This window comes from Scardinius erythrophthalmus (genome assembly GCF_964197995.2).
Source record: "Scardinius erythrophthalmus genome assembly, chromosome: 25".
Lineage (NCBI taxonomy): Eukaryota > Metazoa > Chordata > Actinopteri > Cypriniformes > Leuciscidae > Scardinius > Scardinius erythrophthalmus.
The window spans coordinates 18,016,361-18,033,135 of NC_138245.1; the positions used below are offsets into that span (position 1 = coordinate 18,016,361).

The 16,775-nt window shown below is 36.4% G+C and overlaps 1 protein-coding gene across 1 annotated transcript in view; it reads right to left on the bottom strand.

Moving 5' to 3' along the window:
* Window positions 1–16,775, bottom strand: part of atxn7 (ataxin 7) — a 43,117-nt gene that overhangs the window by 21,774 nt on the left and 4,568 nt on the right. Inside the window, exons 3-4 of the mRNA XM_081357533.1 lie at window positions 12,506–12,724; window positions 12,277–12,345 (exon numbers count right to left, since the gene is read on the bottom strand). Of these exons, the coding sequence (XP_081213659.1) occupies window positions 12,277–12,345; window positions 12,506–12,716 (280 nt within the window). The 5' untranslated portion in view covers window positions 12,717–12,724. The remainder of the gene's footprint in view (window positions 1–12,276; window positions 12,346–12,505; window positions 12,725–16,775) is intronic.

Sequence of the window (16,775 nt, forward strand, 5' to 3'; positions counted from 1 at the left end):
CTGGTGCTCAATAAAGAATTTCTTATTATTGTCAATGTTGTAAACACTTGTGCATCTTAATACAGTGCCTTGCAAAAGTATTCGTACCCCTTCATTTTTTAAAAACATTTTGTTATGTTGCTGCCTTATGTAAAACTACTTTAAATTACTTTTTCACATCAATCTACACTCCATACACCATAATGACAAAGTAAAAAACTGATTTGTGAAATAAGCACATTGCATAAGTATTCAAACCCTTAACTTAGTACTTAAAGTACCTTTACAGCCTCAAGTCTTTTTGGGTATGATGCGACAAGCTTTGCACATCTGCATTTGCCGATTTTCTGCCGTTCTTCTTCTCAGATCCTCTTAAGCTATGTAGGGTTGGATAGGGACCGTCAGTGGACAGACATTTTTAGGTTTCTCCAGAGATGTTCAAGTGGGTTCAAGCAAGCACAGGCACTGGCTGGGCCACTCAAGGACATTCACAGAGTTGTCCAAAAGACACTCTTGCATTGTATTAGCTGTGTGCTTAGGGTCATTGTCCTGTTGAAAGGTGAACCTTCTGTCCTGTCTAAGGTTCTGAATGCTCTGGACTAGGTTTTCATTAAGTCTAACTCTATATTTGCTGCATTGAGATTTCCTTCTATCCCCCAATCCCTGCTGCTGAAAAACCCCACAGTATGAATGTAAAAAAAAAAAAAAAGGGGGTACAAATACTTTTGCAAGGCAGTGTATTTTGTGCAAACCATGATCTATTTTTATTTTTTTAGGATTCTTTGGTGAATAGAAAGTTATAAAAATGGTAGTTTGAAATATGTTTTTGCAAGAATGTAAAAAGTCTTTACTGTCACTGATAATTAATCAAATTCTTCCCTTTTTACCTTTTTATAATCTTAAAAATAATACATAATCTTTCCAACACAAACTTCTGACTGGTATATACATACACACACTCAATATCATTAAAACTAGTGCTGTAAATTTAACTCATTAATTTAATACAATTGATTATATTAAAAATATTTAACTTAATTTGACATGGCCTCTCAAAAATGATTTTGAAAAAAAATCACATTAAGATGTGATAACAGCCGAAGTCTGTCTGTCAGATGCATACATATGCCTAACATATTTCTGTATGTTTTAAGAATCGTCTTATATTCTATACAAATGTTGGGGATTTTTCTCAGCAGATATTCAAAGCCTGAGTCATATGAGTGGGCAAGGTATATTTAAATTGTCAGAATAAGTACTTCTACACTAGGCAACATCTCCATATTTTACGCACATTTAAATTATACAAATGCACACAGGTAGAACACACAGATAGTGACTCATTCAGAGTAGCCTCAAAGGTTACATGCTATATGTTTAAGAGAGAAACCATCAGCAGTACGTGTCCTTTAAAAATTCCAAATGAGCTTTCCGGCATAACAATGAAATAAAACCTGAGCCTTAGCGCTCCTCCGGATATCAATCCCAACATTAGACAACAACATGCTTATGACAGCATATCCGAGATGCAGACAGGATACGCTCGCTCCATCAGAGCTGGGTTGACTTGACATTAAAACCAGATATTCTAGTGTCTTCTAATCATGTGTCTCAGGTCTGAGAGGAAGTGGAGGACAGACAGAATGTGCTGAAAGAGAGAGAACAGAGATGCAGACGGAAGCGGTGGATATGAAAATGGAGGGAGAAAAAGGAAGAGAAAAAGATATTGTGACAAAGCGAGAGAGACAGAGATAGCGATAAGGTGAGAGGGAGAGACGAGAGAGAGAGAGAGAGAGAGAGAGAGAGAGAGAGAGAGAGAGAGAGAGAGAGAGAGAGAGAGAGAGAGAGAGAGAGAGAGAGAGAGAGAGAGAGAGAGAGAAAGAGACTGTGAGTGTATAATTTGACCATCCCCTTTACTGTCATTGATAAATGATCTAGGTAGAGAAGCTCTTAGAAGCCCAGTGCACGAACACACTCGGAGGTTTAACTCCACCCCTGGTGTGTCTGCGTTTCCACCCCTCTCGCTTTTCCTCATCTGATGAAGAGCTGCAAGATCCTCACCACACATCTCTCCATTCAGTCACCTTTCACTGATCATCGTACGGCAGTTGTGCAAGTGTGAAATAGAGTGTTTCACAGTTTTTATGTGTGTTTACCAGCTTCTGGGGGTCTTTCAGATCCTGCTTGTTTAGGTGTTTTTTGGTTTGGTAATCATTCTTTAGTTACTGATGGAAATGAGGACTGGTAATCTTAAATACCCAAAACTGGCTCCCCATTGGCCTGTTAAACCTGTTGCTGCCTTATGTTAAACTACTTTAAATTACAATCTACACTCCATACACCATAATGACAAAGTAAAAAACAGATTTGTGAAATAAGCACATTGCATAAGTATTCAAACCCTTAACTCAGTACTTTGTTAAAGCACCTTTACAGCCTCAAGTCTTTTTGGGTATGATGCGACAAGCTTTGCACATCTGCATTTGCCGATTTTCTGCCGTTCTTCTCCTCAGATCCTCTTAAGCTATGTAGGGTTGGATGGGGACTGTCGGTGGGCAGACATTTTTAGGTTTCTCCAGAGATGTTCGAGTGGGTTCAAGCCCAGGCACTGGCTGGGCCACTCAAGGACATTCACAGAGTTGTCCATAAGACACTCTTGCATTTTATTACCTCTGTGCTTAGGGTCATTGTCCTGTTGAAAGGTGAACCTTCTGTCCTGTCTGAGGTTCTGAATGCTCTGGACTAGGTTTTCATTAATTCTAACTCTATATTTTGCTGCATTGAGATTTCCTTCTACTCTGACGAGTCCCGCAGTCCCTGCTGCTGAAAAACACCCCCACAGTATGATGCTGCTACCACCACACTTTACTGTTGGGATGGTATTGTGCAGGTTTACTACATACATGATGCTTGGAAGTGAGATTCATCAGACCAGAGAATATTGTTTCTCACAGTCTGAGAGAGTCCTTTAGGTGCTTTTTTGTAAATTTCAAGTGGGTTTTCATTTGTCGATATTACTAAAAAAAAATTCTTCACAATAACGATATACATCACGATATAGATATTTTTGCTTTTAATAAGATTTTTATGATTTTTTTTTACAATTCTTACCATTTTCAATATAATTAAACTAATGCTAGGCTAAAAAAACTGTTAGGATAACTGAAGACAAGTAAACTGATAAAGAACAGGGCTGCCAACTCTCACGCATTGAGCGTGAGACTCACGCAATTGACACTTTTCACACGCTCTCACGCCACACATCCATTTTCTCACGCACAGAAAAATTGCGGAGAAAAGAGGTACTTTTAATATTAAACTAATTCTCAGCTCTTAGATTTTGTCAATTTTATTACGAAATTCAGACAAAAATAAGTTTGGCGCTTGTGACGTGACAGATCGCTGAGCGCCTCAGTTCAAGTGCACGTGAACCGATCATCTGTTACTTTTTTATTTAAAGATGCAGTACAACTTACCGAAAGTATGCATAATATTGACCAATTAGTGTTTTTCAACCACGGAAAGAGGTCAGTATAACAGCAGGAGAACAATTATGTCACATAACGTTACATTTACCTCAGGAAAGCCATTTAATGACCATAGCATGTTAATTGAATAGAAAAAATAGCTAGAGAGGAGATTTTGCTGAGCACTATATTACATATTTATTATATTTTTACTTATGTCATTAAATAATTGTTATTATAACAAAAACTGCATTATATTTAATTTAATGTTATTTTTAACCTTTAATAATACCAGCAGATTGGGCCCTCTATGTTTACAGCATTAGGTGAGATTATTTTTTAAATAAAATTTAAAATAAACATGTATCCAAATTAGGGCTGGGCGATAAAACGATAACGATATGTATCGCGATAGACACTTAATCAATATCAATAAAAAATGCGTTCGATAAAACGTTCGATAATTTATTTATTTTTTTCGTTGGAAGAAACCAGCAAAGCAAGTTTGATTGCATGAACAAAGGCACTCACTCTCTAGTAACTAGATAAAACAGAAAAAGTCAGCTCGCCTGACTTAAAGTCTGACCGTAGTCAGACCAATGTCGTCTGCAGATAATGCAAGACCGTCGTCAGTTTCTCTGTTATTCGCGCGCTGATGCGCTGTTCTAGCGTGTGCGTTTCTCAGCGCGTACATGTGAAGCTCACATGCACTAAAAGCCTGTCTACCAGCGCCTGAATACTAAGTTATCTTTCGAGTCTTATTTTGCTAATACTATTATATACACACAAGGTTTACATAAACTAGTCGGATATGTCTAAAGTAAAAGCAAACTTGAGAAAATTGAGAGAAAATCTGCTTGTCAAATGCGTGTATAATAGACGCGTCGCGCGCAGCTCTTAAAGAGACAGTAATAGTAAACACGTTGCCGCTTGTCCTTAAAGGGATAGTTCACTCAAAAATAAAAATTATCTCATTATTTACGCACTCTAATGTTGTTCCAACCCTATATTAATTGCCTTCTAATATTTTCTAATATTAATATTTTGAAGAATGTGGGTATCCAAACAGTAGCTGGTCCCCATTGACTTCCATAGGAGAAAAATATACTATGGAAGTCACTGGGGTACATCAACTGTTGGTCATTCTTCCAAATAACTTTTATTTTCAACAGAAGAAAGAAACTTATTCGAGTTTAAAACAATGTGAGAGAGTAAATTATGAAAATTAGAATTTTAAGGAGAACTATCCCTTTAATGTTAATAAAACAACAAAATGTAAAGAGAAAATCACTCACAGCTCTTGACTAATAACTTTATTAATAGCTTTAATAAGTATCAATGTATAATTTATAGAAAATAGAAAGAAATAGATTTATAGAATTTATAGAAAGAAATCATAATATTATATTTTTGCCATATCGCCCACCCCTTTATAAAGCATTTCTTACGTATTCTTTAATTTTGCACCTTAATGTTAAGAGATAATTGTTAAGTGTTCATTGTGATTTTAGACTTTTGAGTTTTCCATGGTCGTGTTGACATTTCTGCCTTTATAACTGATGGGATTATAATCAAAGGTAGGTTAAGTTTAAAATAAAAAAATCTTTAAATGTAATATATTTGTCTCCTGGACTGGTCCTTATTTTAAATATGTTATAAAAAAAATCAATAATTATCGATATCGACCGATATGAAACACTTATATCGTGATACAGTTTTCAGCCATATCGCCCAGCCCTAATCCAAATTAGTCAATATTGAATCAAAATCGGAATCAAATCACAAGAATGGAATTGAAATCTTGAAATTTTTGTCAAGCAATAATAAAAACTGTATCCTACCAGTCATTGTACAATGTAAACATTGTAACATGTTGTCACTAAACTTCATAAAATTCTATTTAGTTACCAAATGTTTACATAATAATTACATACCCCTTACAAAAAAAAAAAAACTCACTCCAAGCTAAACTCAAAAGTTGGCAGCCCTGTAAAGAAAGAGTAAAGAAAACAAGCTACAATAGACAGACATTAATGAAATTGACCTACCTGAAAAACTTCTAGCACTAGAAAATTAAATGTATAAAAAAAGAACTATGCACAGTCTGTACTGTGTAAATTAGATACACATTTATTCTTAATAAAGTTAGAAAAGTGATTCAGCCAAGAGTGGTGAGAGATTTCACTTTTTTGTTTGATTAGCATTAATAAATGACAGCAGGTAAATTTGGATGATGTCACTTTACTTGTGCGTTTTCTCTCAACTGTTTACGTTCACTTAAAGGGATACTTCAGGATTTAGCATTAAGCTTTGTATTATTAGAAAACCTGTAGTATTTTCGAATTACCATGCTTTCCACCCTCATATCCCCCTGAGACAAGAGATTTATGTATTTTTTGTCTGGAAAAAATCCTCCGATGACGCAAAATGACGATTTTCATCGCGTCATCGGAGGATTTTCTGGCCAGAGGCTAAAGACTACAGCCAGTAGAAGGCGTTGGTCCGCATGTTTTCAGCCCGCCCATAGAGGGTTGGATCTCACTCACAGAATGTACACAGTATCAGCCATCTTTCTTTGGAAGCTAAGCTAGCAGGCTCTTGTTCTGTGGAGAAAGCTGAATAGTAGGAGAAAGCTGAGTAAGTAGGGGTTACCATCCTCCTTTTCCCGGACTTGTCCGGCCGTCGAGATCGTTCAAAATGTACGGGATTCAGCTTTTGCGTTCTGCGGTCGCCATTCATTGTTTACATGCACACCTTTTGTTTCAATCTAACTGAATTCATTCCGATTGGTGAATCTGAATGTAGTGTTTACATGAACGCTAAACAAGTGATCGGTTGATGTGCGTTTTACCATTGCTAAGAAAATTCCCGCTCCTCCGTGAGAGATGCGAGACCCGGCGCGTCTCAGTAATCACGCCACCGGCCTCGCGCCGTTCTCCCGCGGCCGTCAGCCTCGTCCTGCTCGCCACAGTAAACATAATGAATGAATGGCGACTGTAGAACGCAAAAGCCGAATCCTGGACATTTTGGGCGATCTCTAAATCCCTGGCAAACTCATCACGTAGGCTAGCCTTGTTGTTTGTTTTCAACTGCGCTCCCTTACCGGTAGGCGTGGCCTCCTAAGGCAGCGAAGCATGTGCATTCTGGGAGTTGTTGTCTTTCATCCACATAAGCCAAAAATACATTTTCTGGGTTTTCTCAGTCTAGAAAGCTCCAAATTAAAAAATTTCTTTGCATTTCTTCTACTTAAATTACCTATTTTAAATACACATTCATCTTCCCAGAGGTGAAGTATCCCTTTAAGACATAAATGACTCTGTTTACTTGTAAATACATGGTCACATTGACACATAGGTATGTGCATTTAACCATTCAAGCCCAATTAGTTGGCAAAAAATTGTCTCTCAGAGAGCACGTGCATATCTTGAAATGAGTTCTCTTTCGCGGCTTACTGCACTTCAACGGTTTTTAAACCACAAGGCTTAAAAACGTATGCAAATGATAAGCTTTCATAACTGTGCAGCACAGCAACATCATGTGAGTGTAACAGCGATAGATACAATAGTCCAAAATCTCTACCGGTTGACAAATTTCTACCAGTTAATCGCGTCTACCGGTTTATCGCCCACACCTAACTTTTTTTTTTGCTTTGTCATTATGGTGTATGGAGTGTAGATTAATGTGGGGGAAAAGTAATTTAAAGTAGATTAACATAAGGCAGCAAACAAGGGTTTGAATACTTTTGCAAGCCACTGTGAAATGGTTTCTACAAAATATTAATACATTCAAATTCTAAAACATGACTGCATACCAAATCAGCATATGAGAATGATTTCTGAATATTCATGTGGCGCTAAAGAGTGGAGTACTGTCTGCTGAAAATTCAGTTTGCCATCTAAGAAATAAATGAAATAAAAAAAATTACAATAGAATAACATTTGTTAAATTATAATAATATTTTACAATATTACAGTTTTTACTGAATTGGTAACTAAATAAATGCAGCCTTGGTGAGCATAAGAGACCCATTTTATAAAAAATTTTAAAAATCTAACCAACCCCCAAACTTTGAAATGGTAGTGTACGTGCATGAACTGACTAAATGTTCTGTTCTAAATATATAATCAAAATAACTGTTACAAACAGTAGATGTTTGTGATGGCACGAAGACAGACAATTAAACTTGTATCTTTTTTCAAATGCATTCTCAAAACTACAAGCAAAACTTAAAGGTTGTTTGTTTGTCATAGTCACTGATGTTAGTAACAGTGTGTTACACGGTCGGTTTCGGTTATGTCATCCTTCTTCTCTCAAGTGAGTCGCAAATGGGTAATAAAGAGCCTAATTACAACTTCTGGCCTCCATTGCCTTTTAAACATTTGCGACCAAGTAAGTTGGATTTTTACTAATCTCAGGGCAGTTCTGCAGTTTGTGAGAGATTGTCAAGAACAGGAATTAGTGACGCTAGTTACATTAGTTCTTTAAATAATACATTTAGAGCTTTTTAATAAGCTGTCTAAAACAGAACATTTACACAAAAGTATGGCTAAAGATGGAAACTGTACGACAGGCTCGCTTCTCAGTCAAATAGCAGCAACATTGGATCAGTATTAATATCCCTAATTATCATTCAAGGAAAACTGAAACGTGAAAATCTATTTTTATAATATTCTTCTATGTACCTGTCTTTGTTTTAATTACTGCTGCGAGGGACTCTTGCAAACTTCAAAATTGGAAAATGAACTGGGTTTCTCTGGGATAGTGTCATTCACAGATTCAGTTTCAGCTGAAAACCAAAAGCTGTAGCCTACAAGCTTTAAAGAGACAGTTCACCATAATTTAATCAAGTCGTACCAAACCCATATGAATTTCTTTCTTCTGCGGAACATAATAATAAAAAAATATATATTTTTTTTAATAAATGGAAGTCAATGGTCGTCAATGGTCATCAAAACGGTTTGGTTACCAACATCCTTCAAAATGTCTTTTGTGTATTACAGAAGAAAGAGTTTGAAAGAAAGACCGAAAGACAGGTTTGGAACTAGAGCTGTGGAATAGAATTAGTTTCTATGATGCATCGCGATGCTAATGTGAACAATTCTGCATCAATGCATAAAAACAAAATAATTACATTTTTAAAAATGTAATTATATAGGCCTATCATACATATTAATATACTGTTTCAGTGTAAATAAAGTATTCTTATTATATATTAAAAAAAGTTGTGTATGTCCTTCGGAAGCAAAGCATTTACATCTGATGTTTGTACTAGATAAATGTACCTAACTTCTTGAAAGCAGATATTTCTAGAAAAAAATGTATATCAAGCAACAGAGGGAAACACTCACTGCTCTTGACTGAATAACTTTCATAGCTTTAATAAGAATTTACATATTTGTAATTAATACACTAAAGACTATGCAGCCAGTGATTATTTTTACATATGATTATTGAATTTTTGTACTTGAATGCTTCAGTTGAATAGATTTCATTTTATTTGTTCTAAAGTTTGTTATTTGCATCTTAGTTCTTATTTTTTAAAAACAGTTATAAAATAGCAAAAAGGACTATATTGTGATTATTAAATAGTATTTATTTTTAATAAAAGAACTGGAGAAAAAGATGCATCCGAGAATAGTTTTATAATCCAATCGTTATCGTTACCCTCTGAATCATAATCGAATCGTATCATGAGACAAATTCAATTTGGAACAACAGAGTAAATGATGACAGAATTTTAATTTTTGTGTGAACTGTCCCTTTAATCATTATTAAATTATATTATAATATATTATATAGATGTGAATTTTTAAAGGATATTTTCCTTCTCATTTTTTTTTTCCTTGCTTGGACCATCCTGCGGCCCAGTTCCTGACTATACAATAACACATGGTGCTCTTAAGGTAAGGTATAGGCTAGAAGCAATAATTTCCACATCTACAGCACAACATAAGCTGCTTTCAATACATCCAGTAACACATAAATATTTCAGGCGTAGACCAAGCTGAAATTGAAACTACAACTTTCATAAAGATGTGTTCAAGACTTTGACTTTACTCTGACCTGAGAACAGTTATGCTTAAAATAAATCAGAATTTAGATAGAAAACACTAATTAAAGCATAACATAAAACCACCATTGATTTCAGTCCATAAAGGCGAAAGGTGTTTTTTTCTTACGCAACCCAAAAGGTTGACATATCTGACAGACTCCTGTGCGACGTCTTTGAGTCTTCCAATTTACTCTAAACTGTGCAATGGAGCAGCGGTGCACATGATGTTTGTCAATGCAAATGTCCTGTTAGATAAGTGTCCTGACAGGTACAGTGTCTCACACTTCCTATACTGAAAGAAAAATAGAGAAAAAGAGCCCTCGTGGTGACGTTTATTAACTTCATGGCAACTTAGGACAAAGCTAAGATCTACTAGAATTATCTAAATCAAAGCGATTTCAAAAGTAATATATTTACAAACAGGCATGACAGTAATTGCAAGGTGTCCTCTACTTTGTATGGATCATTAATATGCTAGTTATACATGTTTAATCAACAAAAAGGATTTAAAAATATGATCGACTATAACTACCTTGACCATTATACATGTAAATGATACCGCTGTCACTTATGTAAGGGTTAATGCCCGACGAGGTGTCCATTATCAGGTTTTAATGGACGACGGTTGCCTCCGCCAAAGTCCATTAAAACCTGATAATGGACCCCTCGAAGGGCATTAACCCGCTTATACCATGGTTACTTACGAAAGAAAGAAATATTTAATCAATTAATAATACTTTAATGTGTTTTAGAGTAAAAATCATGAGGGTTTTTATTTATTAAGTCGAGCGCACTATTTAATATCTCCCGTATACAGGCGTTGCCAAGCAACGTGGCCAGCGACCCGACCGCAGCAGTTGATCAGTGAGTTTGAGCCAGCGCAATCATTTAGAACTGTCATCAGGCAAATTGACGGGACGCCTTTCCTAGGTGTCCATTATCACTTTTTAACGGATACCCTGCAGCCAATCAGAATCGAGTATTCACCCAGACCATGGTATAAATTCGTTTAAATCTAAGTAAGGGATAATATACAGACAGACAGTCATTATCACAAAATAAACAGGGTGATCAGGACCTCAACGTGAAGCAGCTAGTTAACAAATCAATAATAAATTAAAAATAACTACTCCTTTAGATTATTTTAAGACAAAAAGACTGCAGTGTCCATGAACAGTGAAGACAATCTCTGAATGGTGTCAGAGTCCTGAACAACCTGTGATTATGTTGTCTGACTGTAAAATCTAACAGTACTAAATGAGTTAATTTTACTCAAATATTTAAGTTAATTGTACTTAATAGAAAAAAAAGTTATGTGAACTCAATGATTGATTATATTAAACTGAACGAGTTACAGCAAATTTCTAGTTCCTGGCATGCTTTGTTCCTGACTTTAAAGTAGAGCAAGTTTAAATTAAAAAGTTAAGATGAAGTGTTATTTTATGGGTTTGTGGAGAGGGAGAGATCTGTTAGTGTTTAATGTTCTGTTATGTTGGAACTGGTATGTCTGAGTTTTTGGGCGTTATCATTGTGCCTAAGAGTAGGGCCTGTATATCAAGTAGAGGATTGACCAAATCACATTGGGCCTCATTCATAAAACATGCGTACGCTAGCACAAAGATTTGAACTTAGTACGCTAAAATCCACATTCATATTTGACGTGGTGATCTTTTATATGTTAATTACATTAATTAGGGGGCGTTTACAAGGTGGCGATTTGAAACCATTCAGCTGTGCACAATTTCAGGATAATTTGCGTTTTATAGAGTTCACATCTGGAAGAGAGGTTTTTGTGCTTACGTTCATTCTCTGAATCACACGTATGGAGAAATGATCGTAAGATCACATGTAGGATGGTGTTATCACAACATTTTATAAATGAGGCCGATTAAGACTATATATTGCTTTATTTAAAAAGCAATGGTTGTTCACACTTCCGCACAGTGATGCTGAATGGCAAGCAATTTAATTAATTACTACACACAGTATTTTAAGTGAAGTTATTGTTTAATTTAAGAAATACTCCCTTTATGTGGACTCAATAAATATTAGTTTTAAAACTTAAATGGTTTAAGGCAATTGGTTTACTCAAATGGTTTGAGTTTCCGCAATTTGTTTGGGTTTTACAGTCCACTTATCAGGTAAATAAATACATGGGCATGAAATATTGAACTTGTATTTAAATGGCGTCAGTAGTAGTGTAGTTTTAGACGATGCAGAGAAACAGAATTATTTCCTGGATAAATTGTCCCTTACACAGAGAAATATTTGACTAATCAGAATCTAAATATTCCATAGAGATGTGTAATAAATAAGTATAATTCAGAATACAATCCAGACTGCATAACTCTGACATTTAAATACAAAACAAAATGTGTGACTAGAGTAAACTTATTCAAATATACTACGCTTGCAGGTTTCTATTCAAATGTTATAATGGTGTCTGAACACATTTAAAACATTTCAAGCATGACAATTACAAGTATATAGCATGTATTCTACTTTTACATTATTTTTTCATTTCACCACCAACTCACATGTGCTAACATGCAACCCAGACATGTATAGTGTCTAATGTTCCTATAGAACAATCTATGTAAACACACGCAGTAAAAAGCTAGTTTCTAACACTTTTGACTATCGTAAGAGCAGAGTTTTCAGGGACAGTTCTGTCAAAAGTCAGCCGCACTTGTTTCACAGTGAACCGGTGCGTGAAAAGTGTGGACACACCACCAAAACAAAAACACACCTTTGACCAGAGAAAGCAACACTACTCACCGTCTCTGCAGAGTCTCATGGCTTCGCGATTTTTCCCGCACTCTTTCAAACTTTCTTCCAATTCTGTGCCTGAGGAAGCAATTTGGGTCGTGTTACATAAATAGTTACACTTGCTGGCTTGTTCTCGCGTTTCTTAATATTTCAAAACTGCACGCAGTCGGGCAAACGCTCGCGATCTGACGCGGCTGCCCGCTGAAACGCAATGGCCGACGGCGGCCGATCAACTCACCGTCGCTCCCGTAGAGTTTCACAGCATCGACCCAGCTGCTCCAAGGCTGTCCCAGCATTATTTCAGGACTAGGCAGGGATCTGCGCTCCGCAACAGTCGCCATTGCTGTGGAGGCTTCTCCCCGCTGGAGCTGTGTCTGCTGCTGCTTCAGCCTGGCCGCTCTGCGCTGCTGCTGCTCCCCCCTGACGTCATCATCGGCCCTTTCCGACATTCTTTCCGCTACAATGTAACAACACAGCAATGAGCCGAGCGGATTCCTTCAATGAATGACATTGAGCCGAACGCGCGATTCATTCACTAGCTCGCGAGCTCGGTCGTCTTTCTTCTTTCTTCCCCCCCTGCACGCGACGGCGTGTTTCGAAACATACGTTAAGAGTAGATTACGGAGATAAAAGTTTAAGCACGACCTCAAAACTTGCTTTCACTGACGGGTTTCACCGGAATGTTTACCTTATTATACTGCCACACATATTAAAACGTATATCTTAATATGTTTTTTAATTGTAATAAAAAAAAAAAAAACACGACTCAACGGATTTGGAACTTCCCCATTCTCTTGTTATTGACGCCCCTAAATTTAAGACAGACAATAAGAAAACATGTTACTAGACAAATTTAATCCACATATTTTTTCCAAGAAAAAAAATACACCTATTCCTTTGTATGACTTTCTTTGGCCTACAAAAACAAAATGCTAAACAGTCTAATCCCACTGGCACTCTCTGTTTTTGACCAAATTTACTTTCGATTTTGAAGGGTCTAAAAATGTTGTTTAGCTTATTTTATACAGCGTTATTAAATATAAATAAAAGTGCATACTGATTTGATTTCATGTGAACATTTTTGTGTAAATAGTCACGACTAGACCCGTTTAATTTCAGTGTGTCCCTCTGAAAGGAAGCATGTAAAACAGTTCATACAGATACCACTACTATATCTGATACATAATTATTAAATATTTATACTTAAATAGTCTATTTTAATTGTATTATTAAGATTGGTTTTTCATATAAAACTTGATCACAAAACATGTAAACATGTCCATGGTCACATTTGTGACCAGTAGGAAACTCAGAGCCCCATTTTATTTATTTGCATTATAAAATGTGCTTTTATTCATGGATTACCATTTGCCCACAATTGCTTGATAGTGAAATAAAACATTAAATAATTATTGTTTGTTTGGTCTTAATGAGCAATTTGAGAAATATTTGACTCTCTAGTTTCCCCCGGTGGCAATTGTGACAAGAAATAAATCACATAATTTATTAAACTATATATTTTTTTTCAATGCATGCAGTTTGTTACATTGGGCAATTCAAGGAGCAAAACACGTGTTCACTTAAAAAATTGGGGATTAAAGAGGTTAAAACAATAGTGCACATGGCAAACAATGGAGAGACGTCTACATGGCAGGTTGGCAGGCCATTTCAAAGACAGCCAGAAATTAATCATTTGATGCACTGAGCATCAAATACTGAGTGATTTGACATTTTCAACAGTCATTTATCCAAAGAACAGTTTGACTCAGTTGCATGAACCGGCATTGCTGCAATTATTTACCAAACTTTCACAAACAGTAACTGGTTGATAATTAAAGTTAGAGGTAGTTAAAGACTGTTATAAAGTATATAAATACGTGCGTGCTCTAAATTTAATGTACTCTGATCAGCCACAAGTTATGAATTACATTTTGGAGCACAGGCATTAGCAAATAATTTCTAGGCTATACTTAGCCATTTCTCCTCTTGCAAGAATGTGTCTCTCATACACAATCAAATATGTCTGGGCCAATTCATCTAGAATAAGAACAGATAGTAGAGGCAAACATGTCTTAATCAGATGCAAAATAGCTTTAAGCTGATTTTGTGATTTATGAAGTCAAATTACAACAAGTCAGCTGGTTAATTGTAAAAATGTACTGCAAAAATGTTTTAATTAACAGTATTTACTCTGTTTCACAATGAAAATCATCCCATAATTTACATCCTAATTGTATATGACTTTCTTCTTTCAGCCAAACACAATCGGAGTTATATTAAAAAAATATCCTGGCACTTCCAGCTTTATATTGGCAGTGAATGGTAAACATTTTTTGAAGCCCAAAAAAGCACATCCATCCATCATAAAAGTAATCCATACAGCTCCTGGGGGTTAATAAAGGCCTTCTGAAGCGAAGCGATGCATTTTTGTAATAGAAATATCCATAATTATAACTTTGTAGACGGTGATTACTAGCTTCCAGTAACGTTTGTCCGAGTTCCGGCTATGACGTAGGATGTAGGAGTAGCGTAAGCTTACCTGAGACTAGATGCCTCTCGCGGTTCAAACAAATAGGGCTGGGCAACAAACTCAAGCTCCTCCGACATTTCTCTTTAAAAATTCTCATTTTAGGCTTCTAATTCATGACGATGTTTTGTTTTGCTCTATCCTCTGCGCTTCCGTGTTCGTCAACACATCATGCGTCAGGTCAGAGGTCACTCTTCCACCTGACTCGCATATGGCCGTAACCGGAAGCCAGTGAATATAGTTGATAAAGTTATAAATATAGATATATTTCTTACAAAAGGACTTTGTTAACCCCCTGGAGCTGTATGGATTACTTTTATGATGGATGGATGTGCTTTTTTGGGCTTAAAGGGATACTCCACTTTTTTTGTAAATAGGCTCATTTTACAACTCCCCCAGAGTTAAACAGTTGAGTTTTACCGTTTTTGAATCCATTCAGCCGATCTCCGGTTCTGACAGTACCACTTTTAGTATAGCTTAGCATACATCAGAACCGGAGATCGGCTGAATGGATTCAAAAACGGTAAAACTCAACTGTTTAACTCTGGGGGAGTTGTAAAATGAGCCTATTTACAAAAAAAGTGGAGTATCCCTTTAAAAAAATGGTACCATTCACTCCCATTATAAAGCTTGCAAGAGCCAGGATATTTTTAATATAACTCAGTTTGTGTTTGGCTGAAAGAAGAAAGTCATATACACCTAGGATGGCTTGAGGGTGAGTAAATTAGGGGATCATTTTTGGGTGAACTAACCCTTTACTTGTATTCAAACTTGTTTCCACCGTGAAAAATCATGCCTTTAGTGCAAATATAAGAGGACTAGTACTTAAAGGTCCCATGGCATGGATTATTTTATTATTTTATCATGTTTCCTGGGGTGCCTTTATAATGTTAGTATGATTTTTAGACCAAAAATAGTCAATTTAGAAATAAAAGGTGTTTTTCCTAGCCTGATTTTAACCCTCGGATTTGAACGCTCTGTTTGAAGGGGCGTGTCTGCTGTGAGACTTCAGTGTAAACACCCACTGCTGTGATTGGCTGACATGCTTGCATATGAAATATTTAGCATTACACGTGGAACTCTCTCGAAAACTTCTACTATTACAGCTATTATACGTTTTTACTATTACAGCTATCGAGATCAACGAATCGTGATAAGTTTTTAAAGTATTTAGATCTATTCCCATCACATAAAAGGTTGCAGTGATGAGCATTGAGCAGATGACAGTCTGTTGATCGTGTGAATGAAGATCTTATCATTGCAACGCAGTTTCTGCACTCTCACTAAAGCTTTCACCAATGCAAGCATGATGTAAATACAGTAAGAGCTTCATTGTGCAGTGTAACAGCGTCATTGGTTTCATAACGACTTTTGGCAAATGTCCAGATAAACTCGCGTTGTGTGATTGACAGCTTGGGCGATTGGAAAGGGATTGTTCTTTGATCGCTTTCTGTATATATTTTAATCACTGTTTAAATAAAATTATTTTCATCCCACTAAGAGAAACGACGTGAAGTTGATCGTTTAGTCACTGGCTTGATTTACTGATGCATAAACAGTATTAAACGATTTTGAGAGAAAGATTATCTGTCTGAACTTGAACAATTACACATCAGAAATTCACATAACCCACCGGTACTTCAGAGGCTCGGATGAAGGAACTAAAAAATACTTTTGTGTTCATTTGTACTTCCAAACAGTGAGCAACTGCCATGCTTCGCTCGTTTGCAAGCCATGATGTCTCTCGAGGAAAAACCAATATCGCGCTCGCGCAGCTCATTTTCTCATGGGCGGGCCAAATTCTCTTTGCGGGCAAAGCAGAGAAAGGGGGGGTAACCTTTCCCCTTATGACGATATAAGGGGAAGATTTCAGATTCGCCCGTCTGAGCTTTCATTTTCTCAAAGGCGAAGCAGGATACCCAGGGCTTGGTTTACACCTATCACAATTTCTAGCCACTGGGGGACCATAGGCAGGCTAGGG